Source organism: Oncorhynchus tshawytscha, linkage group LG10 (genome assembly GCF_018296145.1).
Source record: "Oncorhynchus tshawytscha isolate Ot180627B linkage group LG10, Otsh_v2.0, whole genome shotgun sequence".
Taxonomy (NCBI): Eukaryota; Metazoa; Chordata; class Actinopteri; order Salmoniformes; family Salmonidae; genus Oncorhynchus; species Oncorhynchus tshawytscha.
Window position 1 is genome coordinate 59,865,846 of NC_056438.1, and position 27,147 is coordinate 59,892,992.

A 27,147-nucleotide genomic window follows, 5' to 3' on the forward strand; every position below is an offset into this window, starting at 1 on the left:
ATATAAACAACCACTCCCTGCCCGCACAGGTCCCTGAGAATCTCGTCTACAAAGGATTGAAAAACGGCTGGAGCATTTTTTAACCCATACGGCATGACGAGGTACTCATAGTGGCCTGATGTAGTACTAAATGCGGTTTTCCACTCGTCTCCCTTCCGAATACGCACCAGACTATACGCGCTCCTGAGATCCAGTTTTGTGAAGAACTGCGCTCCGTGGAACGATTCCACCGCCGTAGCGATGAGAGGTAGAGGGTAACTATACCCCACTGTGATGGCGTTTAGACCTCTATAATCGATACACGGACGCAAACCTCCCTCCTTTTCCTCACAAAAAGAAACTCGAGGAGACGGGTGAAATGGAGGGCCGAATGTACCCCTGCCCCAGCGACTCCGTGACATATGTCTCCATTGCCAACGTCTCCTCCTGGGACAGCGGGTACACGTGACTCTTGGGAAGCGCAGCGTCTACCTGGAGATCTATCGTACAATCCCTTCCCGGTCGATAAGGTGGTAATTTAGTCGCTTTCACTTTACTGAAAGCGATTGCCAAATCGGCATACTCGGGGGGAATGCACACCGTGGAACCCTGGTCTGGACTCTCCACCGACGTGGCACCGATGGAAACTCCAAAACACCTTCCAGAACACTCCTCTGACCACCCCTGGAGAACCCCCTGTCTCCACGAAATTTTAGGATTGTGCCGGGCCAACCAGGGAGTCCCCAGCACCACTGGAAACGCAGGCGAATCAATAATAAAGAAACTGATACGCTCCCTATGATTCCCCTGCGTCACCATGTCCAGTGGGACCATGGTCTCCCTGACCATCCCTGACCCTAATGGCCGGCTATTTGGTGAGTGCACGGGGAAGGGAGAATCTATCGGCACCAGCGGAACCCCTAATTTAAGGGCGAGTCCGCGATCCATAAAGTTCCCAGCTGCGCCTGAATCGACTAGCGCCCTATGCTGGGAAGAGGGAAAAAAGTGAAGGAAAAAGGTTAAGACAAACATGTGGCCAACAAGGGGTTCTGGGTGAGTTTGATGCTGACTCACCTGGGGTGACCGAGAAGCGTTCCGCCTGCCATCTCTACTCCCAGACGGACCCCCCCAGCACCGATCAGACGTGTGTCCTCTCCGACCACAGTTGGTGCAGGGAAGGCCTCCTCCTCCGGTACCCCTCGGCGCAGCCCCTCCCAACTCCATCGGAATGGGAGCGGAGGGGCTGGGTGGTGGAATGCACAGGACCCTCTCTGAACGCCCGCGGGCAGCCAGCAGATTATCCAGTCGAATGGACATGTCAATCAGCTGATCCAGTGACAGAGTGGTGTCCCGACACGCTAACTCCCGGCGGACGTCCTCTCGGAGACTACACCTGTAGTGGTCCATGAGGGCCCTGTCGTTCCACCCAGATCCGGCTGCCAAGGTCCGGAACTCCAGCGCGTAATCCTGGGCGCTCCTCCTCTCCTGCCTGAGATGAAATAGTCGTTCTCCCACCGCTCGGCCGTCTAGAGGGTGATCAAACACGGCACGGAAGCGGCGGGAAAACTCTGGGTAGTGCTCCCGCGCTGAGTCTGGGCCATTCCAGACTGCGTTCGCCCACTCCAGAGCACGACCCGTGAGGCAGAAGATGAGGACACTCACCCTCTCTGCTCCTGAGGGAGTGGGTCTGATGGTGGCCAGGTATAGCTCCAGCTGAAGCAGAAACCCCTGGCAACCCGCCGCAGCTCCATCATAAGCCCTCGGTAGCGTCAGACGGAGGGTGCTGGAGTCGGGAGATGGAGAGTCCGGAACCGTGGGTGCCGAAGGTGGAGAAAGGAGACCACTCCTCTCCCATCGGTCCATTCTCTCCATCACTTGATCCATCGCGGATCCGATCCGATGGAGGACGGTGGTGTGGTGGAGAACCCGTTCCTCCATCGATGGGAGAGGGTTGGCTGCTGCTCCTGCTGACTCCATTCAATTTGATAGGTGCGGGATTCTGTAATGCTCCGGGTGTCGTGGGTGTGGAGTCAAAATGCAGGAAACAGAGATTTCAATGCTGTGCGTCTTTTAATAGCGCTTAACACACCACAGGGTGCTCACAAAAGTAACGTTCCCAAACACAGGGAAAAATGTACAATGGAACAAATCACGACCAGGCACAAAACACGTACCTCTACAACAGAGCCGAAGGTTACATAGAAATAATCCCGCACAACAACCAGGCGGGCCAGCTGTCTAATAAAGACAAACTAATTAACCCTACACAGGTGCTACCACTAAACATACAAGGAGGGGGAGGAAAAACAATCAGTGGCAGCTAATAGGCCGGTGACGACGACCGCCGAGCGCCACCCGCCCGGGAAAAGGAAACACCCTCGGTCGGACTCGTGACACCCACTGTATATAGTTTAGGATGACTGCATTTCTGAAGCTTGCTGGTAGTGGTTAATTTATTGTAAGTTATGAAGACTTCCTGTTGAACTTAATCCACTCTCTATCTTTCCAGACCCTGCTGCCTCCCACTGAAGTTTTGTCTGATTGTTTTATACCCACATTTGTCCTGGAATCGATGTAGGCTGATGTAGGCTGTATTGTGTGACATCTGTGCTGTTTTCACAAAGGGTTGGTTCTTTTCAAGGCTTCTCTGAAAGTGATCTGGCCTTTTCTTTACAGTGGGTAAATGGATTGAGGAGGTGCAGTGAATTGGGCAGACTGTGTGGAAAAGACCCTCCTGTCTGCCTCCCCGTCTTCACACACACACACACACACACACACACACACACACACACACACACACACACACACACACACACACACACACAGCTTCATACAGAATTCTTCATCCCCACCCCACCCTGAATACCTACCCACCTTCTATGATAGCTGCATATGATGGAATAAAATATGATTCCCTGTGTGTCTGGTTCTGTGTTTGAGTATTCATGGTGCAAATGCCTACTAATGCGATGCAGTAGCAAACAGCTAATGCTAACAGTCAAAATGATACATAGACAGTGATAAAATGGATTGTTCAGAGGATTGTGTTATAGCAGATATATAGGTATGTGTAGTGTGATGTTGTTGCAACAGCAGCCTGCAGTATTAACTGTATATGTGTTTGTTGTGTTGCTAAGGTGAGCGTACAGGACTGAGTTGAGCAGGGTTTTGTTCTCTCACTGACCGCTCCTACAGTCTATTTCCCTGACAGCCTTGGTACTGACTCAACATGCATATATCAGCAGCATAACTTCACAATTAGGCCCTGGAAAGAACCAGGTGCTTATCAAACCACAGAATACTTTTAGGCGCAAGTACTCTATCATACATGGAATGGAATCAGAACGTAGATCATAAAAAGCAAGAATCAAAATAATCAAAAACATATTTGGAATGGAATAACTTGTGTTACCACTTACGGCATGTTACCAATTTTGTTCAAATACAGTGTCATCATTATTTGGTTCTTAACAAAATCTTAAATTGAATATCCTTTCCTTATGTTGGTGGTGGTAATATTGATGATACATTGTCCAAATAGGCTTCCAATATCATTCCTATACCTTTGTCAGTGTTTACTGTATAGCTGGCATAGTCTAACTCTTGGGACACATGTTTGGCTCCCTAGCTGTTGCTGTGGTGATGATGGAGGTGATGTAAGTAGCTGTGTTTAGCTGGTGGGCTCTGCTCTGCTCCGCTCTGTGGTGGGCGCCATGCCAGCTGCAGTCGGGTGTCTGTTGCACATATTTACAGCCCCGCTCCCTGGGCTCGGCCTTGCAGGCAGCCCACACAGTCTGGTTAGCAACCTCACCCTGGCTTCATGTCTGGATCACATTGTTGGACAGGAATGCCACTACCTCCTAAACCTGGAGCTCCATTGTGGAAAAGCAGAATGGGTTTATCTTAACCCACCTTTTCAAGGCCCGTGGAGGCGATATACATAGTGTTACATAGAAATGCTTATCAGAGGTTGTAGACCTACTGATACAGTCATTGACGCAGGTGTGGGCAAAGATTTTTCCGATATGTATTTTTGATACACGATCACTGATGCGTCCTGTTTGTTCTAATTTAGATCGGTTGTTATAGTTTTATTGTGGTGCTGGTTACAAACACAATATGTTGTAATCAGGTTTTTAAATGTAATCCATTTACTAAACGTGAAGTCTGAACAAGCCATTATAATGGGTAAGCCACCAACACAATCATACCTACTGAGCAAACATACAGGAAACATTCTCAGTCAATTGCAGAGAAGCAGCTGTACCTTTTACAATAGGTTCCTTGCTTGTATAAACTTGCATTCATCACATTTTCACAGTGCATACAATTACCTCTTGTGACTATCTTTGGGCCAAGCCCACATGTTTGGAGAGACTATTTTGAGTATATAGCTTTAAAAAGGATCATTGAGTCCCTGGAAAGAGGTGGAATGTATGCCCACCATGGAGACAGAGAGAAATACCCCCATGACCCACCCCCCTCGCCACTATCACCACCTGTTCCACTTCAGACAAACAGTTGTAGATTGCATTGTTTCAATCCAGACTAAAAACACCCCAGCCCCATTGCGCTGCAACTGTCTGTCTGTCTGGCAGGCTGGCAGGCTGGCAGGCAGGGCCTGATCCGCTCCAACAGAAGGCGATGGCTCCTAGCTCTGCCGTGGTGCATTCCTCTGCCCTAACATCAGACACAAAGAGATCTCTGTCAGATAGATTCTACTGTATCTGTTAGGCTTTTGCTTTTTACAGTAGCCCTCCTGAACCCTCCTGGCTGACTGGCTCCTTCCTGCCTAAGACTTGGAGATTATTTGTTTCTGGACTGTAATTGAACACCTGTCTGTCCTACATTTTTAGAATAACAAGCACATGTAATGACAAACAATGTTATCTAGAGACCATAGACAGTAGGATTTCAACTCTATTAGTTCATTTAATTGAACTTATTTAAGCCCAGTAATAGACCTATTGGCAGCAGACATCGTAGTAGGTGGTGTCTTAATGTAACAATCTCACAGAGTACTCAGTATTAAATGAATGAAAGACTATACAACCCAGTTCATTGAGTTCATTTGATCAACATGGTTAGATTACAGTATGATTGGACAGGTCCACAAGGCAGACATGGCATTAAGTCATAAAGTCACGCAACCAGCCTATTTTCCATAGGCTCTAATACTGTATTAGTTTCTAAGTGTAGACTATTTGTTCAGTGGGAGTATAACCCTGACTGCCAGGCTCCGTTACCTGAAGCACAGGCATGTGTGAAGTCGGGGCAGGAATTCTGCATGGAGCCAACAACACGGCAGTTGTCCGTCATTATACAATTGTTAATGTGCTATAATTCAGTCAATATTTTTTTCTCTCAATAAAACATTGAGTATCTCACTCCATTATGCGGCTGTGTTACATTTATCAGAACAGTATTTTTTGGGTGAGAAGGTGAGACCACTCAGTAAACATGCAGTGAGAGGAAAGTGAGAACACTAGGGTGTGATTAGGCTTGGCCGGTATCCAGATTTTCATATGGTCATTCCCTCCTTCATACCCTCCTCGGGATTTACGGTATTAACGGCATGGCTCATGAGTGGGCGCTACAAATGCAAGGAAATCCCATTGGACCTCTGTTACACAAACTAACAATCACATAGATGCTGTTAGCTAAATGCTAACAAGCGAAAACGAACATAAACTAATTGTAAAGACAGGCAAATCCAGCTCATAAAGTTACACAAGCATAGCTAGTAGCTACTGAATGTCATTTTCGGTGAGTGGACATTAACAAGTAAAAGTGAATGAGAGAATACAAGTGTAACTTCATCATCTCATGTGCACCACACAACAGAGACTCGCTGATAGATATAGACAGCTATGGACTCACCAGCTCCCGACGTCTGCTATGTACAAACAAACACGTGACAGGCTCAACTGTTCTGGGGAACTACGATAAGCTTCATATTGTAAAATAATGTGACAGGTGAAATGAAGAACGCAATCTGCTTCATCTCCTAATGTATTGCCCAAGTTGACTGCCGGAATTAACTTAAAAAGCTACAAATATTCAAATTTATTGAAAAACTTCAAATAAATAGTTTTGGATGGTATTGACGTGGTTGAAAAACCATCCTGTGTCTTTTTCTAAATTTGGAAACGGTGTTTACGGTATACCGCCCAAGCCTAGGCATGATGGTGCAAACACTCAGTAAACATGCAGTGAGAGGAAGGCGACAACACTGGGGCGTGATGGTGAGAGCGGTGTAATGGTGGGAGGTTGCTGAGGCCTCTGCCTGCTCTATTCTCTGGGGTGATAACTGGAGTTTAGATGAGAGATCTGGACACTTAACGCCCTGTGTATATGGCTTGTTTATGGGAGTCACTAGCAGGAATTTGGACTGGGGCTAAAAGCTGAAGGAGGGAGATGTGACAACTCAACCTTTTTGACCCTCCACACCCACCGTCCTCCATAGATATGACTAACACTCCTGTTCCTGTGGCCCAGGCCTTTAGATTTAGGGTGGAGATCACTTCAAGTGTTATGATGAATAAGACCAATATCCCAGTTCATGTTGAGTTTTATTGTTCACAGGGCTTGTCTATTCAATTCTGCTTCATGTCTTTGCAGCACAAACCAGGAGTCTGGACCGGTACTGTTATCATGTCACCAAGATATTTCAGGCTGTTCCAAACAGAAAGTGCTGGATAGCAGTCAAGTATGAATATTTAGACTGGCAGGACGGGGGGATGGAACAGAGCCCTGAGACAGAAAAGAACAGAGCACTGCCAGGCCAGGCCATTCTCTCTCTCTTGTTCTCTCGCTCTCTCTCTCTCTGTCTGCCAGGAGACAGTTGTATTCTTCTGACAGGTTGTCTCTAAGCCTTTTCTCAGTCATTATTTTTTTCTCTATGGATTATACACTCTGTCCTTTCGTATTTTCTTGTTTTATTAATAGGGAGAGAGAGAGACAGAGGGAAAATACTTGTTTAAAGAAGGCCAGTGGGGCCAGGATTCGATCCCACACAGGTAGCACAGGTAGGGGCACATACTGTGTACTGTATATGTGTTTGAGGCAGTAGCCTCAGCCGCTAGACCTAACTCATGTTCTGTCTTTCTGAAGGGTTGGTTTCTTGTGAGGTTGAGTCATCATGGTTTAAATTCCAATCAGGGTTTGGCTCAATTGAATTGAGAATGGCTCAAATTCCAATTCTTGAATTTGAATTGAAGTAGTAAACAGGATACAGAATTGCAATTTGAATTTGAATTCAGTGAAATTCTATTTTATATTTGGTGTAGTCTATACAAATATCTTGTAGATTAAACATCAAACATGTTGTTATATACAGTACCAGTCAAAAGTTTGGACACACCTACTCATTCAAGGGTTTTTCTTTATTTTGACTATTTTCTACATTTTGTAATAATAGTGAAGACATCAAAACTATGAAATAACACTTATGGAATCATGTAGTAATCAAAAAAGTGATAAACAAATCAAAATATATTTTATAATTTATTCTTCAAAATAGCCACCCTTTTTCTTGATGACAGCTTTGCACACTCTTGGCATTCTCTCAACCAGCTTCATGAGGTAGTCACCTGGAATGCAATTTTCAATTAACAGGTGTGTCTTGTTAAAAGTGAATTTGTGGAATTCAAATCAAATTCTATTTGTCACATACATATGGTTAGCAGATGTTAATGTGAGTGTAACGAAATCCTTGTGCTTCTAGTTCTGACCATGCAGTAATAACTGAACAATTTCACAACAACTACCTTATACACACAAGTGTAAAGGAATGAATAAGAATATGTACATAAAAATATATGGATGAGCAATGGCCGAACAGCATAGGCAAGATGCAGTAGATGGTATAGAGTACAGTATACACATACTGTATGAGAAGAGTAATGTAGGGGATGTAAACATTATATAAAGTGGCATTGTTTAAAGTGGCTAGTGATACATTTATTACATCCAATTTTTAATGATTAAAGTGGGTAGAGATTTGAGTCAGTATGTTGGCAGCAGCCACTCAATGTTAGTGATGGCTGTTTAACAGTCTGATTGCCTTGATATGGAAGCTGTTTTTCAGTCTCTTGGTCCCAGCTTTGATGCACCTGTACTGACCTCGCCTTCTGGATGATAGCGGGGTGAACAGGCAGTGGCACGGGTGGTTGTTGTCCTTGATGATCTTTTTGGCCTTCCTGTGACATCGGGTGGTGTAGGTGTCCTGGAGGGCAGGTAGTTTGCCCCGGGTGATGCGTTGTGCAGACCTCACTACCCTCTGGAGAGCCTTATGGTTCTGGGAGGAGCAGTTGCCGTACCAGGCGATGATACAGCCCAACAGGATGCTCTCGATTGTGCATCTGTAAAAGTTTGTGTGTGTTTTTGGTGACAAGGCAAATTTCTTCAGCCTCCTGAGGTTGCTGCGCCTTCTTCACCACGCTGTCTGTGTGGGTGGACCATTTCAGTTTGTCCATGATGTGTACGCCGAGGGACTTTCCACCTTCTCCACTACTGTCTTGTCGATGTGGATAGGGGGCTGCTCCCTCTGCTGTTCCCTGAAGTCCACGATCATCTCCTTTGTTTTGTTGACATTGAGTGTGAGATTATTTTCCTGACACCACACTCCGAGGGCCCTCACCTCCTCCCTGTAGGCAATCTCATCGTTGTTGGTAATATATTTGACCACTGTAGTGTCGCCTGTAAACTTGATGATTGAGTTGGAGGCGTGCATGGCCACAGGGAGTACAGGAGAGGGCTGAGAACGCAGCCTTGTGGGGTCCCAGTGTTGACAATCAGCGGGGTGGAGATGTTGTTTCCTACCCTCACCATCTGGGGGCGGCCCGTCAGGAAGTCCAGGACCCAGTTGCACAGGGCGGGGTCGAGACCCAGGGTCTTGAGCTTAATGACGAGTTTGGAGGGTACTATGGTGTTAAATGCTGAGCTGTAGTTGATGAACAGAATTCTTACATAGGTATTGCTCTTGTCCAGATGGGTTAGGGCAGTGTTCAGTGTGATTGCATCGTCTGTCGACCTATTGGGGCGGTAAGCAAATTGGAGTGGGTCTAGGGTGTCAGGTAGGGTGGAAGTGCTATGGTCCTTGACTAGTCTCTTAAAGCACTTCATGATGACGGAAGTGAGTGCTACAGGGCGATAGTCGTTTAGCTCAGTTACCTTAGCTTTCTTGGGAACAGGAACAATGGTGGCCCTCTTGAAGCATGTGGGAACAGCAGACTGGTATAGGGATTGATTGGGATATGTCCGTAAACACACCAGCCAGCTGGTCTGCGCATGCTTTGAGGACACAGCTAGGGATGCCGTCTGGGCCGGCAGCCCTGCGAGGGTTAACACGTTTACATGTTTTACTCACGTTGGCTGCAGTGAAGGAGAAGCCGCAGGTTTTGGTAGCGGGACGTGTCGGTAGCACTGTATTATTCTCAAAGTGAGAAAAGAAGTTGTTTAGTTTGTCTGGGAGCAAAACACTGTGGTCCGCGACTGGCCTGGTTTTCTTTTTGTAGTCCGTGATTGACTGTAGACCCTGCCACATACCGCTTGTGTCTGAGTCGTTGAATTGCGACTCTATTTTGTCTCTATACTGATACTTAGCTTGTTTGATTGCCTTGCGGAGGGAATAGCTACACTGTTTGTATTCGGTCATGTTTCCGGTCACCTTGCCCTGATTAAAAGCAGTGGTTCACGCTTTCAGTTTTGCGCGAATGCTGCCATCAAGCCACGATTTCTGGTTGGGGAAGGTTTTGATAGTCGCTGTGGGTACAGCATCACCAATGCACTTGCTAATAAACTCGCTCACCGAATCAGCGTATTCATCAATGTTATTGTCCGATGCTTTGCAGAACATATCCCAGTCCAGGTGATCGAAGCAATCTTGAAGCGTGGAATCCGATTGGTTGGACCAGCGTTGAACAGACCTGAGCATGGGCATTTCCTGTTTTAGTTTCTGTCTATAGGCTGGGAGCAACAAAATGGAGTCGTGGTCAGATTTTCCAAAAGGAGGGTGGGGGAGGGCTTTGTATGCATCGCAGAAGTTAGAGTAACAATGATCCAGGGTTTTACCTGCCAGTGTCGTGCATTCGATATGCTGATCAAATTTAGTGAGCCTTGTTTTCAGATTAGCCTTGTTAAAATCCCCAGCTACAATAAATGCTGCCTCGAGATATGTGGTTTCCAGTTTACATAGAGTCCAAGAATTTCTTTCAGGGCCGTCGAAATGTCTGCTTGCGGGGGGATATACATGACTGTGATTATAATCGAAAAGAATTCTCTTGGTAGATAATACGGACGGCTTTTGATTATAAGGAATTCTAGGTCAGGTGAACAAAAGGACTTGAGTTCCTGTATGTTGTTATGATCACACCACGTCTCATTAATCATAAGGCATACACCCCCGCCCTTCTTCTTACCATAGAGATTTTTGTATCTGTCGGCGCGATGCGTGAAGAAACCAGGTGGCTGTACCGACTCTGATAACGTATCCAGAGTGAGCCATGTTTCCTTGAAACAAAGAGCGTTAGAATCTCTGTCTCTCTGGAAGGCAACCCTTGCTCGGATTTCTTCTACCTTGTTGTCAAGAGACTGGACATTGGCAAGTAGTATACTCGGGAGCGGTGCGCGATGTGCCTGTCTATGGAGCCTGACCAGAAGACTGCTCAGTCTGCCCCTTCTGCAGCGCCGTTGTTTTGGGTCACCGGCTGGGATCCTCTCCAGTAATAGAACTTAAGATTTCCTGCGGTAACAATATAATAAGTAATACATAAGAAAACAAAATACTTATCACGATCGTCGTATGAGTGAGACCAAGGCGCAGCGTGGATAGAGTTCCACATATTTTTAATGTACTTAAACTCACCAAAACAAAACAACAAACAACCAAATGAAACGTGACGCTACTAGTGTGCACACAGGCACCTAACTGTAGACCAGATCCCACACCAGAAAGTGGGGGAAAAGGGCTGCCTAAATATGATCCCCAATCAGAGACAATGATAAACAGCTGTCTCTGATTGGGAACCATATCAGGCCAACATAGACATGCAAAAACCTAGAGTACCCACCCTAGTCATACCCTAACCTAACCAAAATATATTGAAAACAGAGATATCTAAGGTCAGGGCGTGACAATACTGCATAGTTTCCTAGGAACGCGAAGCAAGACGACCATCTCTGTCGGCGCCGGAAGTATGCGTTTGAGCCAATCAGTTGTGTTTTGACAAGGTACGGGTGGTATATAGAGATATCCCTATTTGGTAAAAGACCAAGTCCATATTATGGCAAGAACAGCTCAAATAAGCAAAGAGAAATGACAGTCCATCATTACTTTAAGACAATAAAGTCAGTCAGTCATAAAAACCATCAAGCACTATGATGAATCGGCCTCTCATTAGGACCCCCGCAGGAAAGGAAGACACAAAGTTACCGTTGCTGCAGAGTTCATTAGAGTTACCAGCCTCAGAATTTGCAGCCCAGAAAAATGCTTCACAGAGTTCAAATAACAGACACATATCAACATCAACTGTTCAGAGAAGATTGCATGAATCAGGCCTTCATTTTTGAATTGCTGCAAAAAAAACACTATTAAAAGACACCAATAATAAGAAGAGACTGTCTTGGGCCAAGAAACACGAGCAACGGACATTAGACCGGTGGAAATCTGTGCTTTGGTCTGATGAGTCCAAATCAGAGATTTTTGGTTCCAACCACTGTGTCCACCATGATCTCCGCATGTGTGGTTCCCACTCTGAAGCATGGAGGAGGAGGTGTGATGGTGTGGGGGTGTTTTGCTGGTCACACTCTCAGTGATTTATTTAGAATTCAAGGCACACTTAACCAGCATGGCTACCACAGCATTCTGTAGCGGTACGCCATCCCATCTGGTTTGCGCTTCGTGGGACTATCATTTGTTTTTCAACAAGACAATGACTTCAACCCACCTCCAGGCTGTGTAAGGGCTATTTGACCAAGAAGGAGAGTGATGGTGCTGCATCAGATGACCTGGCCTCCACAATCACCCGACCTCAACCCAATTGAGATGGTTTGAGATGAGTTGGACTGCAGAGTGAAGGACAAGCAGTCAACAAGTTCTCAGCATATGTGGGAACTCCTTCAAGACTGTTGGAAAAGCATTCCTCATAAACATGGTCGAGAGAATGCAAAGAGTGTGCCATCAAGGGAAAGGGTGATTACTTTGAAGAATCTAAAATCTAAAATATATTTTTGGTTACTACATGATTCCATCTCAAATATATTTTGATTTGTTTAACACTTTTTTTGGTTACTACATGATTCCAAATGTGTTATTTCATAATGTTGATGTCTTCACTATTATTCTACAATGTAGAAAATAGTAAAAATACAATTTTGACTGGTACTGTACATGCATATAAACTATTGTTGGAACAGTTGATTTTCAGGGCAAACTCTTAAATGATCAAGTAAAGCAAAACCTGTATGTAATTTTTCAAAGTTATTATATTTCATGAATCACTTTTTTCAGAATGCATAACATCCTCAAGTTGACCCCGAGGCCTTCAAAAAGAAGCAAAGCAAATTACATGGTTGGTGGAAATATAATTTGCTATTCTAAGCACTAAGGTTAAAAGAGTATATGAACATTGTTTTCAGAGAAAAGTGATATATTCTTTGGTATCTGGAAGTGTGTCCTGTCAGATTTAATGAAACTCTCATGTTCTATGACTGAGTGGAATTTCTTTGAATTGCACTGAGTTAAATTCTACATCCCGTCACTCAAACTCATATTCAAATTCTATATCTTGTGGGGTGTGGCCAGTTTGAATTGAATTTCAACTCATGAATCACAGATTATCCATTATATTGATTGACCAGATGTTTGAGTGGCCACTCTAACAATGGAAATACATGACCTCATTGGGAGGAGGTGAGATCAGGTGGGACAATTCTAGCCATTGAGAGGGCAGATAGGCCTGTGAACAATAGGCACAACCCCAAACGCATCTCCAATATAAAGTGTTTTTTTATCAACGTTGGCGGGATGTCACATGTCCTACTTATATCAGTACACTCGTCACAACCTAGGCCTTACGAAACTTCTATTCTATCAAATTAGCCTCATGTTACAAATAAACCATAGTGTTTTTTGTTGACTAAATTCAACACTCTCTCATTGACCTCAAAACAAAACCTGATTGTTTGGTGGGTGAAAAACAAAAAAACACCACATGCTGGAGTAGACAGATTTTGGACTGAGTTTCCCCTCTCGCTTCGCCTCTTCCTCTGTGGTTGAATGCAAGGGGCCAGGGTTCCGCTCTAGAAGCACGGTTTCAACTGCCCCTACAGTCTTGCTTCGGTATTGCAGTTTAAGTGTTGCCTGGCTCAGAAAGACTATTTCCATAGATGATCACATAGAGAAGTCAGATTAGAAAATTCCTAATAAAACACTTTAGTTGTAATCTTTGTGCACCAAAAATACATAATAATTCAAATAACTGTTGCTGAGGCAGTTTGTTTTTCTTCATCACTCATTAACATTTTATATTCACCCAATGTCTGCCATGTTTTTGGATGACGTGATGACACGAATGTGATGTTGGTCTGTTAAAACCGGATGCAACCCGTTTATAGACAGTCCATGAATTGGCATATGCGAACGTGAGTAGATTATCGAAAAAAACAACGGTCAGACTTGAGTTCTTTATACCTCATTGGTTGACTGTTTGATTGTTTGTTTGATAGGCTGTTGGTCGACCGAGAATTCTTTAGTACAAGACACCTGTCTGATTCATGCCAGTCTTAGTGGACTAATCCATTGTGGAGGTCATGGGAATGGCACAGTCCATCATTAAGACATGTGCTACTGAAGTTGTATAGGGATAGGGTTATATTACGTAAGAACAATGGTGCAACACTAATAAAAAATAATATTATTTTATAACATGCGTTTCTCCCACGTTGGATAGCGGTCGCTGTCCACGGTTCTGAAACACATCAGTGTGCTGTTGAATTGATGCCTTTTCCTAGACCATGTTGCTACAGAAATAAGACCGATCCTGCTTCTGTTTGAACGTTTGTTTAATAGCCTACTGATTCCGTAGGCTATCAGTAGGCTATTAACATTAACAAACATTCAAACAGAAGCAGGATCGGTCTTATTTCTGTAGAGATATATGTTTGTTTAATAGCCTACTGATTCCGTCATTCAATTCCAAAATTCTGAATTGAGCCCAACCCTGATGCCAATCCACAGACAGGATTTGCTTTTATTCTATTTTATTCATGTTTTATACCTGTACAAAGACAGAGTTCACTTTTTTATTTTTGATTACCACATTTTGTGATTTTTGTTGGACTTTAGGGATATTTCATAGGTAGTTACTAGAGAATCCGTTTGTGGTGGATATTTTTAATCTCACAAATGTATCTGTTTGGTCTCTGTTTTATGTGTGAGCTGCGTTCCTCTGGCCTAGAAGATTGTCGCTGTTGTGTGCCACTTGTCAGGGACAGGTTCCTGAAAGCAGTGGCATGCCCTGGCATGGTGACATGGGGGGAGAGGGGGGAGAAATGTGACGGCATGGCAGGAATCTGAAACAGGCCCACATGCCAGTCGGCACGTCTCTGGCCACCCCCCCACCCCCCATCCCAGTCCCACCATCATCGCATCCCAACGCGTGTGAACGAACATCTTCCTGCTCCTTCCTCTTCAACAAACCCAGTCTATTGATAGCAACCTCTCAGCTCTCAGCCAAGACTTTGCCTTGTGTCTGTTTTTAGGTCTGACAATATGCAGCCTACGTTTTGTTTGTGTACTCTTGAATCTCAGATTATTTTTTTTTGTTCCTTGTGCATCCTGTAGAATGGTGGGTGGAAGTGTTCTCTGATTAGCTTTGAGACACTCCCATGAGCAATAGAGGTCAGAACAGGCTGTTTACCAACGGGGTTAAGACAAGAGCTATAAGATTGCTCACAAATCATTGTCTTTAAGACTTCCACTCATTCATTTTGCTTCTAAACTTAGATCTTTGCACACTTATCTAGGCTACTTGTTGAAAGCAGAGGTTTTGACCAGCTGCTTGGAGTGTTCTGTAATGGTTTTTGTGTGTTGACTTGGCAAGACAAGACCAGGCTCAACATACTATCTGACCCCCTGAACCATCCTCAGATCAATCAAAGCCAAATTAACTACTGGTCATTTCTCAAGGTGGGGGGATGCAATCCTTCCAAGTTAATTGTGGAGCCTGGTTGACAAGTCTCAGACTCCTCGGCCAAGAGTTTGCTTTGCTTTGATATCACTATTAGCACAGCTCTTCCTCGTGCAAGGAGAGACAAGGGGAGACGGAGAACTTGAACTCCAATCACAAAAGCATGCTGGGGTTTTGAAGACTCTAAAGGATCCCCGACTAGTGTGGGCCTGCCTTTATCCTTTTCAACTTTGCCAAAAGCAGCCAGTCTTAAAGCAGGGCCATTCTTTTTGAAGATCATGTTCTTTGTTAGATACAGTTTTCATGCAGTATGTCAAGCTCATGTGTTCATGCTCTTTTATGTTTCTCTCTCATGTTTTAGGATCTCTGCTAATAATGAAATCTTTTGGAAATCATTTCAGCTTGCAGCCTTAAAAGCAGAAAAGTGAGGGTGGGGCGGTCAGGTGTGTTTGTTTACACTGCAATTGCCACTTCTGTGTGGTCTGATGTCATAAGTTCTAATTCCGAGCCGTGCAAGCTCCATGGCAACCACCACAAAGATGGCTTTGACTGTTGAAAAAAAGCAGCTTTTCAATTCTATGTAATGGAACTGAAGCAACCCACTATTGAGCCCTGATGATGATGATGGCGAGAGAGGAACATTGAGTGTGGAAACAGCCATGAGGGTCGTAGAGAAAGGGTAGTGTACACTGGGGAACAATCATCATCATCCGGTGCTCTTGTAAAGCCTGTGTTCTTTGAAAGGAGAAATCTCTCTCCAGAGGGCATGGAGGATGGGTGTTTCAGAACCACCTGCAGCAGTTCCATCCACTCTCAACACAGGTCTCATTGAGCCTCTATAATTTCCAATGGTTGTCTTTTACTGTACCATACTATATGAGCACTTGAGGGCCACATGGTTGTGATATGAGAAATACAAGTTTCAAGTCAACTGTTATTAAAAAGGAAGGAAAGCAGACACAGAATTTGATTAGAACGTTTGACCCAATGCCCAACGGCTAAACCAGCAGATTTCAGGGCATTAGGCTGTGGTGGTTTTCGCTAGCCGGAGGAGGTACAGGTCGGGTAGATTATTGTTGTTGAAGTGATTGTGCTCTAGCCTTCACGTGAAAGGAAATGGAGTATTGTCTGAGGCTGAGCCGTCTGCCAAGACTGAGCTGGTGTTAGTGGACCAAGGCACAGGAAACCACAGCGTTTTGAACCAACAACTTCTACTGCCAGAATCCATTAACAACTTGTTTGTAGCCCTTTGTATTACACTGCTGTACTCTTTGTGTTAATCTTGTTTTCAGCTCTTCCATGTGGCCTACGTCCTGATCAAGTTTGCCAACGCCCCGCGGCCTGACCTGTGGGTCCTGGAGCGCTCCCTGGACCATGGGAAAACATACGCTCCATGGCAGTACTTTGCTCGTAAGTGTTGCTGTTTATTTTCAAATTCACACCATGTGCACAGTATACACATTTATGTATTATGCTTGTGCCTTTTAAGGCTCTTGGTTGGGCGGGACTGACATTTACGTTTGAGTCATTTAGCAGACGCTCTTATCCAGAGAGACTTACAGGATCAATTAGGGTTAAGTACTTTGCTCAAGGGCACATCGGCAGATTTATCACCAAGTTGGCTCTGGGATTCGAACCAGCAACCTTTTGATTACTGGCCCAGGCTAGGCTACCTGCCGCCCTAACTTGAAAACGTTTAAAACAGTTGAAAACAGCATTATTGGAACATGAAGATGACCTATCGTCCAGTACATGTTTTTTCATATACCTTGAAATTCAGATGTGTTGCTGCTTAATGCAGACTAGAGGGAACTGGCAAACATTACCACACAGATGAACATGTCATACTGTGACGAAATGTCTTCGTAAAAGATTTGTGAAGCCCATAACGTGCTGTTCTACAGAGCTGTAATACTAATACTTAACCATGAGTGCAAAAAGCTTGGTTTATGAGTGACTTATGATGCATCTATGATCCAGTCAGTAGGCCTAGTCTCTCCTATATACCGCCCCCTGGCCTACACAGACTCACCAGCCTGCTCTCAAAGTGAAGACATGTCCCGTCCCTGTGAGGCATGTGTGTGAGCACACACACCTTCCCAGCAGAAACAGCTGTGCCTCATCTCTCCTTTTGAATTTAATTTTAGGATTTTCTCTCTCTCGACGATTTACATACTCCTGGCTCTATGTATTAAATAGTCTTGATTCTTGTTATTCAGTAGATGTATCTTCATAAAAATGGCAACGATTTTTCACTGTTCAACATTCCAATTTCGATTCAGGGTTACAGTCAAGGCCCTGCAATAGACTAGCGTCCTTTACAGGGGGTGTACTTGTACATCAAGCTGCCTCATGCTACAGAAACAGGATATAGACTCCTGCCCTATGGGCCGTTCTGGTTCAGACAAGGCTACATGCTTTTTTTCTTCTTATAATGATGGATAAGATCAGAGGCAAAAGATGCAGATGAAGAATTTGATGACGAAAGTATTTTAGACAAATAACCACCAAGGCCTGTCAATGTGGGCCCCTGATAGAGAGAGGATGGTATTTGACCACAGGAGGCTGCTGAGAGGAGGACAGCTCATAATAATGACTGGAATGGAGTCAATGGAATGGTATAAAAACACATGGAAACATTGTGTTTGAGCTCGATACCATTCCATTTATTCCGTTCCATCCATTACTATGAGCCCGTCCTCCTTCCAATTAAGGGGCCACCAACCTCCTGTGTATTTGACAGACCACTCTTTGTGTTCTTGATATCAGATTCTGAAAGGGAGTGCATTGAGAGGTTTGGCAAACAACCGAATGGACGCATAGTTGGAGATGACGACCAGATCTGCACCACAGAGTACTCTAAAACTGTCCCATTGGAGAACGGAGAGGTGAGAAACTGAATTGGGAATGGGAATTGCTGAATCCTGTGAAATGTACCTAAAGACTACTACTTCTGTAGATTGATGGGGATATTGTTGTCTGAGTGATGTTGTGTTGTTGTCCCAGATTGTGGTGTCCCTGGTCAACGGTCGCCCGGGCTCTAAGAACTTCAGCTATTCTCCAGTGCTGAGAGATTTCACCAAAGCCACCAACATCCGCCTGCACTTCCTCAGGACCAGCACTCTGTTGGGGCACCTCATCTCCAAGGCCCAGAGGGACCCCACTGTCACACGCAGGGTGAGTCGCACAACAGCAGCACAGGCACCCAATTCGGTTCATTACAGTTCAGATCAATTCAGTTCAGTTCAATACAGCTCAACTCAACAAGAAATGCATCGTCAGCAGAGTACAAAACACAATGACGTTGTCTCAAACCAACCTGTTATATGCAGCCTACCTGCTGCCTCATCAAATCAAATGTAGCGAAATGCTTGTGTTCCTAGTTCCAACAGTGCAGTAATATCTAACCATTCACAACAATATACACAAATGCGATTAAAAAATAATGCAATTAATAAATATATCAATATTAGGACGAGCAATGTCCGGAGTGTGTGTGTATGTGTACCAGTCAAACGTTTGGACACACCTACTCATTCCAGGGTTTTTCTTTATTTTTTATTATTTTCTACATTGTAGAATAATAGTGAAGACATGAAATAGTTTGGATGATTTATTTAACTCCTTTGGTTACTTCTTTGGTTACCCTGGAATGAGTAGGTGTGTCCAAACGTTTGACTGGTACTGAACCTGTATAAATGCATCTTAAATGATGCTAGTGAGGGTCTGTGGCCTAGACCATGACTAAAAACCAGTTAACCCAATGTGACTCAGATCAGCTGCGGTGCCAGACAATGGCTGGGTTTGTTTAAGTGAGGTTGATATGTAGTGTTTCAAATAGAGCTGATTGTTTTGGTTCTGCTACAATATTCTGACGGTGTTGCTCCCTCTCTGTGTGGTTGACAGTATTACTACAGCATCAAAGACATCAGTGTCGGGGGACGCTGCGTTTGTCACGGCCATGCACAGGTGTGTGGGGGACGTAACCAAGGCAACCCGAATCGGTGAGTTGAGCCCTTTTCTTACCTTCACCTGTAACATCAAGCCTCTGTACTTGTTTTTGACAAGCTAAAACATTGTTTATTTTTAACTTAGGTTCTTATTGTTGATGCGTACAACTGAATGATCTGTCTATCATTTATTCACTGTAGTACGCGTATTATGTATGTAAACGTTTCCCCAAAAGAAAGAGGAGAGGATCCATTGAGCAATCCAGAATGATAAACTCTTCTTTTGTAGATTGTTTATTCATCGTTTACAGGTTTGAATGGATGTGTTGTGTTCAGTCAGTTGGTTTTCTGGAATGTATGGGATGAGATTAAACCTGTTGTTGGTGTAGTTTAGAGCATCTGTGTCTGAGATTGAAGAGATAGTTGGTGGTTTGATAGAAAGGAAATGACCTCATCTGTTTGTTTCCTGGCATTAACATTGTAAAAAGGCAACAGGTTATTTTAGTTATACTGATTAGTAGTCATTGTAAGTGTGATGTAAACCGTTGGCAAGAGGCCAAGATGATGTTGTTATAGAGGTGATGTATTTTATCGGCAATGAAAAACAATAAGGGTTAATGACATCATACTGTAGTTTGACAGTGACGACTGATCTATCCATTGTATTTGCTTCACTCACTTTGGAAGTTATTTGACTGTTTTACACCTTACACTGCATGAAGATGCTTTTGAGTAGAGATGCTCTGTATTGATTATATACAGGTAGGCTACATGACATCCTCTCTTCAAAATGAAATTACATTTTATTTTCACATGATCCGAATACAACAGGTGTAGACCTTACAGTGAAATGCTTACTTACAAGCCCTTAACCAACAATGCAGTTTTAAGAAAAATAGAAATATAACAAATAATTAAGGAGCAACAATAAAATAACAGTAGTGAGGCTAATATACAGGGGGTACAGGTAGAGTCTTCGTGCGGGGGCACCGGTTAGTTGAGGTAATTGAGGTAATATGTACATTTAGGTAGAGGTTGAAGTGACTATGCAAGGATAATAAACAGAGAGTAGCAGCAGCAGCGTAAAAATGGGGGCTGGGGCGGGGGACAATGCAAATAGTCCGGGTAGCCATTTCATTAACTGTTCAAGAGTGGGGGTAGAAGCTGTTAATAAGCCTTTTTGACCTAGACTTGGCATTCCGGTCCCGCTTGCCGTGTGGTAGCAGAGAGAACAGTCAATGACTAGGGTGGCTGGAGTCCTTGGCAATGTTTTCGGCCTTCCTCTGACACCGCCTGGTCTAGAGGTATTGGATGGCAGGAAGCTTGGCCCCATTGATGTACTGGGCCATACGCACTACTCTCTGTCGTGCCGTGCGGTCGGAGGTCGAGCAGATACCATACCAGGCAGTGATGCAACCAGTTAGGATGCTCTTGATGGTGCAGCTGTAGACCTTTTTGAGGATTTGAGGACCCATGACAAATCTTTTCCGTCTCCTGAGGTGGAATAGGCATTGTCATGCCCTCTTCACCAATGTTTTGGTGTGTTTGGACCATGTTAGTTTGTTGATGATGTGGACACCAAGGAACTTGAAGCTCTCAACCTGCTCCTCTACAGCCCCGTTGATGAGAATGGGGACGAGCTCGGTCCTCCTTTTTCTGTAGTCCACAATCATCTCCTTTGTCTTGATCACATTGACGGAGAGGTTGTTATCCTGGCACCACACTGCCAGGTCTCTGACCTCCTCCCTGTAAGCTGCCTGTGATCAGGCCAACCACTGTTGTGTCGTTGGCAAACTTAATGATGGTGTTAGAGTCGTGGTCAGTACAGGAGGGGACTGACTACTCACCCCTGAGGGGGCCCTGTGTTGAGGATCAGCATGGCAGATGTGTTGTTACCTACCCTTACCACCTGGGGGCGGCCGTTAGGAAGTCCAGGATCCAGTTGCAGATGGAGGTGTTTAGTCCCAGGGTCCTTAGGTTAGTGATGAGCTTTGAGGGCACTATGGTGTTGAGCACTTAGCTGTAGTCAATGAATAGCATTCTCACATAGGTGTTCCTTTTGTCAAGGTGAGAAAGGACAGTGTGGAGTGCAATAGAAATTGCATCATCTGTGGATCTGTTGGGGCGGTATGCAAATTGGAGTGGGTCTAGGGTTTCTGGGATAATGGTGTTGATGTGAGCCATGACCAGCCTTTCAAAGCAGCACATAGCTGCAGACGTGAGTGCTATGGATCAGAAGTCATTCAGGCAGGTTACCTTTGTGTTCTTGGGCACAGGGACTATGGTGGTCTGTTTGAAACATGTTGGTATTACAGACTCGGTCAGGGACAGGTTGAAAATGACACTTGTGCCTCCCGGGTGGCGCAGTGGTTAAGGGCGCTGTACTGCAGCGCCAGCTGTGCCACCAGAGACTCTGGGTTTGCGCCCAGGCTCTGTCGTAACTGGCCGCGACCGGGAGGTCCGTGGGGCAACGCACAATTGGCCTAGCGTTGTCCGGGTTAGGGAGTGTTTTGGCCGGTAAGGAAATCCTTGTCTCATCGCGCACCAGCGACTCCTGTGGCGGGCCGGGCGCAGTGCGCACTAACCAAGGTTGCCAGGTGCACGGTGTTTCCTCCGACACATTGGTGCGGCTGGCTTCCGGGCTTCCGGCGCTGTGTTAAGAAGCAGTGCGGCTTGGTTGGGTTGTGTATCGGAGGACGCATGACTTTCAACCTTTATCTCTCCCGAGCCCGTACGGGAGTTGTAGCGATGAGACAAGATAGTAGCTACTAAACAATTGGATACCACGAAATTGGGGAGAAAAAGGGGTAATATTTAAAAAACAACAACAAAAAAACACACAAAAAAAGAAAAAAGAAAATGACACTTGTCAGTGCATGCTCAGAGTATACATCCTGGTAGTCCGTCTGGCCCTGTGGCCTAGTGAATGTTGTTTAAACCAGTTTAAAGGTCTTACTCACATCGGCTATGGAGAGCGTGATCACACAGTCATCCAGAACATCTGATGTTCTCATGCATGCTTCAGTGTTGCTTGCCTCAAAGCGGGCAGAGAAGTTATTTCGCTGTTGCCTGTAATCCATGGCTTTTGGCTAGGGTATGTACGTACGTACGGTCACTGGGGACAACGTCATCAATGTACTTATTGATGAAGCCAGTGACTGTTGTGGTGTACTCCTCCATGCCATCGGAAAATCCCAAAACTTTTTCCTGTCTGTCCTAGGAAAACAGTCCTGTAGCTTAGCATCTGTGTCCTCTGACCACTTCCTTGTTGAGTGAGTCACTGGTACTTCCTGCTTTAGTTTTAGCTTGTAAGCAGGAATCAGGAGGATAGCGTTATGGTCAGATTTCCCAAATGGAGGGCGAGGGAGAGCGTTGGACGCATCTCTGTGTGTGGAGTAATGGTGGTCTCAAGTTTTTTTTTTGTCTTCCTCTGGTTGCACATTTTATCCTGACACAAGGCGAGACCCAGATAAAGATGGTTGGAGTCTTACAATGTTTATGAATACAAAAGGAGTAGGCAAGAGAATGGTCGTGTACAGGCAAAAGTTCAAAACCAGATCAGAGTCCAGGTGGTACAGAGTGGCAGACCGGCTCGTGGTCAAGGCAGGCAGAATGGTCAGGCAGGTGGGTTACAAAGTCCAGAAACAGGCAAGGGTCAAAACCGAGATGACTAGAAAAAGGAGAAATGCAAAAAGCAAAAGAACGGGGAAAACCGCTGGTTGACTTGGAAACATACAAGACGAACTGGCACAGAGAGCCAAGAAACACAGGGATAAATACACTTGGAAAATCAGCGACACCTGGAGGGGGTGGAGACAATCACAAGGAAAGGTGAAACAGATCAGTTAACATGTTAGTAGAAATGAGGTAAAATAGATTTAAGTTTCCTTGCATTAAAGTCCCCGGCCACTAGGAGCGCCGCTTCTGGATGAGAATTTCCTGTTTGTTTATCGGTTTGTGGTGGTAAATAGACAACTACGAAAAATATAGATGAAAACTCCCTTGGTAAATAGTGTGGTCTACAGCATATCATGAGATACTCTACCTCAGGTGAGCAAGACCTCGAGACTTCCTTAATATTAGATTTCGTGCACCAGCTGTTATTTACAAATAGACACAGACCGCCACCCCTTACCGGAGGCAGCTGTTCTGTCTTGCCGATGGACCGAAAACCCTGCCAGCTGTATGTTATCCATGTTGTCGTAAAACCACGACTCGGTGAAACATAAGATATTACAGTTTTTAATGTCCCGTTGGTAGGATATCCTTGATCGGAGCTCATCCATTTTGTGATCCAATGATTGCACGTTGGCTAATAGGACTGACTAAGAGGGGGTTTACTTACTCTCCTACGAATTCTCAGAAGGCAGCCGACCTCCGCCCACTTTTTCTCTGTATTTTCTTCACGCAAATGACGTGGATTTGGACCCGTTCCAGAGAAAGCAGTATATCCTTCATGTCAGACTCGTTAAAGAAAAATCTTCTTCGTCCAGTTCGAGGTGAGTAATTGCTGTAGCGGATGTCCAGAAGTTATTTTTGGTCATAAGTGATGGTAGCAGCAACATTATGTACAAAATCAACGCAAAAAATGAACAAAATAGCACAGTTGGTTAGGAGCACGTAAAACAGCAGCTTGGAGAGTCATACGTGAAAGAGTGATGCAGGAAACCCAGATGTCTCTTCTTTTCTCCTCCTGTCTTTAGGCTGCAGTGCGAGTGCAAACACAACACCTGTGGTGAGTCATGTGACCGTTGCTGTCCAGGGTTCAACCAGAAGCCATGGCGGGTGGCGACGACAGACAGTCCCAATGAGTGCCAACGTGAGTACCACCCTCCACCATCACTCTCCTCTCTTTGCTACCCTCCACCCTTACCCTCCTCGCTTTATCCCCCTCAACTCTCCTCTCTCTGTCACCCTCCTCTCTTAGTCAGTCTCCATCCTCACCCTCTTCTCTTTGTTCTCTGACTGTTCTGTCTGTGTCCCAACGTTAGTGCCATGCTCCACCCTCGCTCTGCTGTATCTGTTCTCTATTCACACTACTGAGTCAAACCAAGCCAAACCAAGCTGTACTGAACGGCCCTGCTTGCACATCCACGACAATACATAATTACTGGAACTGTGCTGAAAAGTACAACTTGTAAAGAACTAATAGCCAAGCCAGCATAGTTTGGTTTGTGATGCCACGATATTGTTAACTAGGTATGTGGGTATGACCGTTGTTTACTATCTCTGCTTTGTCACAAAGGAGTTTTATATGCATGTATTTTATTCTTTCCATGGTAGCAATATCTTATCATTATGATTCTCCCACCATCTCTTCTACCGTTAGCTTCAGTGCTAAATGCCCTGATATGGTGTTGGAACTAGGAAGAGTCCTCAGCAAACTGTTGAGGGCGTTACTCATGTGGTATGTGGTGATGAACTGCACTGTATGCAGTCTACTGTAGCTAGCCCAGCGCCACTACTGCTGTACTCTATACAGCCGGCCAGTCAGTCCCAATGCCAGCTGGTTCCAAATTGCCTTGGCCTGTTGACAAGATCCTGAGTCGGAGATGCTGAAACTTGACCCTGCAACTCTACAACCGCAGAACAAGAGAGAGCAAAAGAGAGATAGCAAGGGAGAAGTCTGTAATTCAATCAGTACACTCACGTATTACAAATGCACCCTAACCATTCATAAACATTAACCAGGCAGATTTAGGAGGAGGTTTTACAGGAGAAATTAGAGGAAGTACAGTCCTGTTAAAAGGCCTCACATAACAGAGAACAAAACAGAAACAATGTCTGATAAAACTGCAGTTCCTCACAATAAAATTACAGCTCTTAATAAAGATTGTTTAAAAAAAGAAACCGCTCTATACGACATTAAAACAAATCGTTTTGAGCTTGATAGACTTTATAGTTGCACTTTTTGGAACGGATATTAACAGATAGTAACGGATATTAACAGATAGTAACGGATAGTAATGGATAGTAACAGATAGTAGCTAGATATAATATATAAAATACAGTACTGACTCTTACCTGTCTGTGTGTGCGTGTCTGTTTCATGTGTGTCTCTGATTTGTGTGTTTGTTTCTGTTTTTTCTCACAGCCTGTCAGTGCCATTCACATGCCACTGAGTGTTATTACGACCCAGAGGTGGAGCAGAGGACAGAAAGTTTAGACACCTTCGGCAGTTACAACGGGGGAGGAGTGTGCATCAACTGCCAGGTATGAAGCCTGTTTTAAGTCCGAATAGATTCCTGTGTGTGTGTGTGTGTGCGTGTGTGTGTGCGTGTGCGTGTGCGCATGAGAGATAAGCGCCATAGACTATATTTTGATATCCTCATCAATATATGTCCATCTTTTGGATTTTATGCGGGGCATGCAACATTGTAATTTGGCATTTTGTATGGTATGTATAGCATGCATGTGGGTGCTCTTTAAGGGAGCATGCCTACACTAGAATGAGGACAGGGGTAGTGTTCAGTAGGCACAAAACAGAAGTGAATGGAGTGAAACTAGGCACTACTTGCATTTGATATGATTTATTAGGATCCCCATTACCCGACGCCAAAGGCGACAGCTGCAGTGCCTTGCGAAAGTATTCGCCCCCCTTGAACTTTGCGACCTTTTGCCACATTTCAGGCTTCAAACATAAAGATATAAAATGTATTTTTTTGTGAAGAATCAACAACAAGTGGGACACAATCATGAAGTGGAACGACATTTATTGGATATTTCAAACTTTTTTAACAAATCAAAAACTGAAAAATTGGGCGTGCAAAATTATTCAACCCCTTTACTTTCAGTGCAGCAAACTCTTTCCAGAAGTTCAGTGAGGATCTCTGAATGATCCAATGTTGACCTAAATGACTAATGATGATAAATACAATCCACCTGTGTGTAATCAAGTCTCTGTATAAATGCACCTGCACTGTGATAGTCTCAGAGGTCCGTTAAAAGCGCAGAGAGCATCATGAAGAACAAGGAACACACCAGGCAGGTCCGAGATACTGTTGTGAAGAAGTTTAAAGCCGGATTTGGATACAAAAAGATTTCCCAAGCTTTAAACATCCCAAGGAGCACTGTGGCAGCGATAATATTGAAATGGAAGGAGTATCAGACCACTGCAAATCTACCAAGACCTGGCCGTCCCTCTAAACTTTCAGCTCATACAAGGAGAAGACTGATCAGAGATGCAGCCAAGAGGCCCATGATCACTCTGGATGAACTGCAGAGATCTACAGCTGAGGTGGGAGACTCTGTCCATAGGACAACAATCAGTCGTATATTGCACAAATCTGGCCTTTATGGAAGAGTGGCAAGAAGAAAGCCATTTCTTAAAGATATCCATAAAAAGTGCTGTTTAAAGTTTGCCACAAGCCACCTGGGAGACACACCAAACATGTGGAAGAAGGTGCTCTGGTCAGATGAAACCAAAATTGAACTTTTTGGCAACAATGCAAAACGTTATGTTTGGCGTAAAAGCAACACCGCTCATCACCCTGAACACACCATCCCCACTGTCAAACATGGTGGTGGCAGCATCATGGTTTGGGCCAGCTTTTCTTCAGCAGGGACAGGGAAGATGGTTAAAATTGATGGGAAGATGGATGGAGCCAAATACAGGACCATTCTGGAAGAAAACCTGATGGAGTCTGCAAAAGACCTGAGACTGGGATGGAGATTTTTCTTCCAGCAAGACAATGATCCAAAACATAAAGCAAAATCTACAATGGAATGGTTCAAAAATAGAATGGCCAAGTCAAAGTCCAGACCTGAATCCAATCGAGAATCTGTGGAAAGAACTGAAAACTGCTGTTCACAAATGCTCTCCATCCAACCTCACTGAGCTCGAGCTGTTTCGCAAGGAGGAATGGGAAAAATTTTCAGTCTCTCGATGTGCAAAACCGATAGAGACATACCCCAAGCGACTTACAGCTGTAATCGCAGCAAAAGGTGGTGCTACAAAGTATTAACTGAAGGGGGCTGAATAATTTTGCACGCCCAATTATTCAGTTTTTGATTTGTTAAAAAAGTTT

General features: G+C 44.6%; 1 protein-coding gene across 5 annotated transcripts in view; it reads left to right on the top strand.

Annotated features, from left to right (window-relative positions):
- Nucleotides 1–27,147, top strand: part of LOC112259612 (laminin subunit alpha-3) — a 118,869-nt gene that overhangs the window by 11,621 nt on the left and 80,101 nt on the right. For all 5 annotated transcript variants that reach the window (XM_042328812.1, XM_042328809.1, XM_042328811.1 and 2 more), the window contains 6 exons: nucleotides 16,463–16,580; nucleotides 17,940–18,058; nucleotides 18,177–18,347; nucleotides 19,077–19,174; nucleotides 23,824–23,939; nucleotides 25,215–25,333. In XM_042328812.1, the coding sequence (XP_042184746.1) occupies nucleotides 16,463–16,580; nucleotides 17,940–18,058; nucleotides 18,177–18,347; nucleotides 19,077–19,174; nucleotides 23,824–23,939; nucleotides 25,215–25,333 (741 nt within the window). The remainder of the gene's footprint in view (nucleotides 1–16,462; nucleotides 16,581–17,939; nucleotides 18,059–18,176; nucleotides 18,348–19,076; nucleotides 19,175–23,823; nucleotides 23,940–25,214; nucleotides 25,334–27,147) is intronic.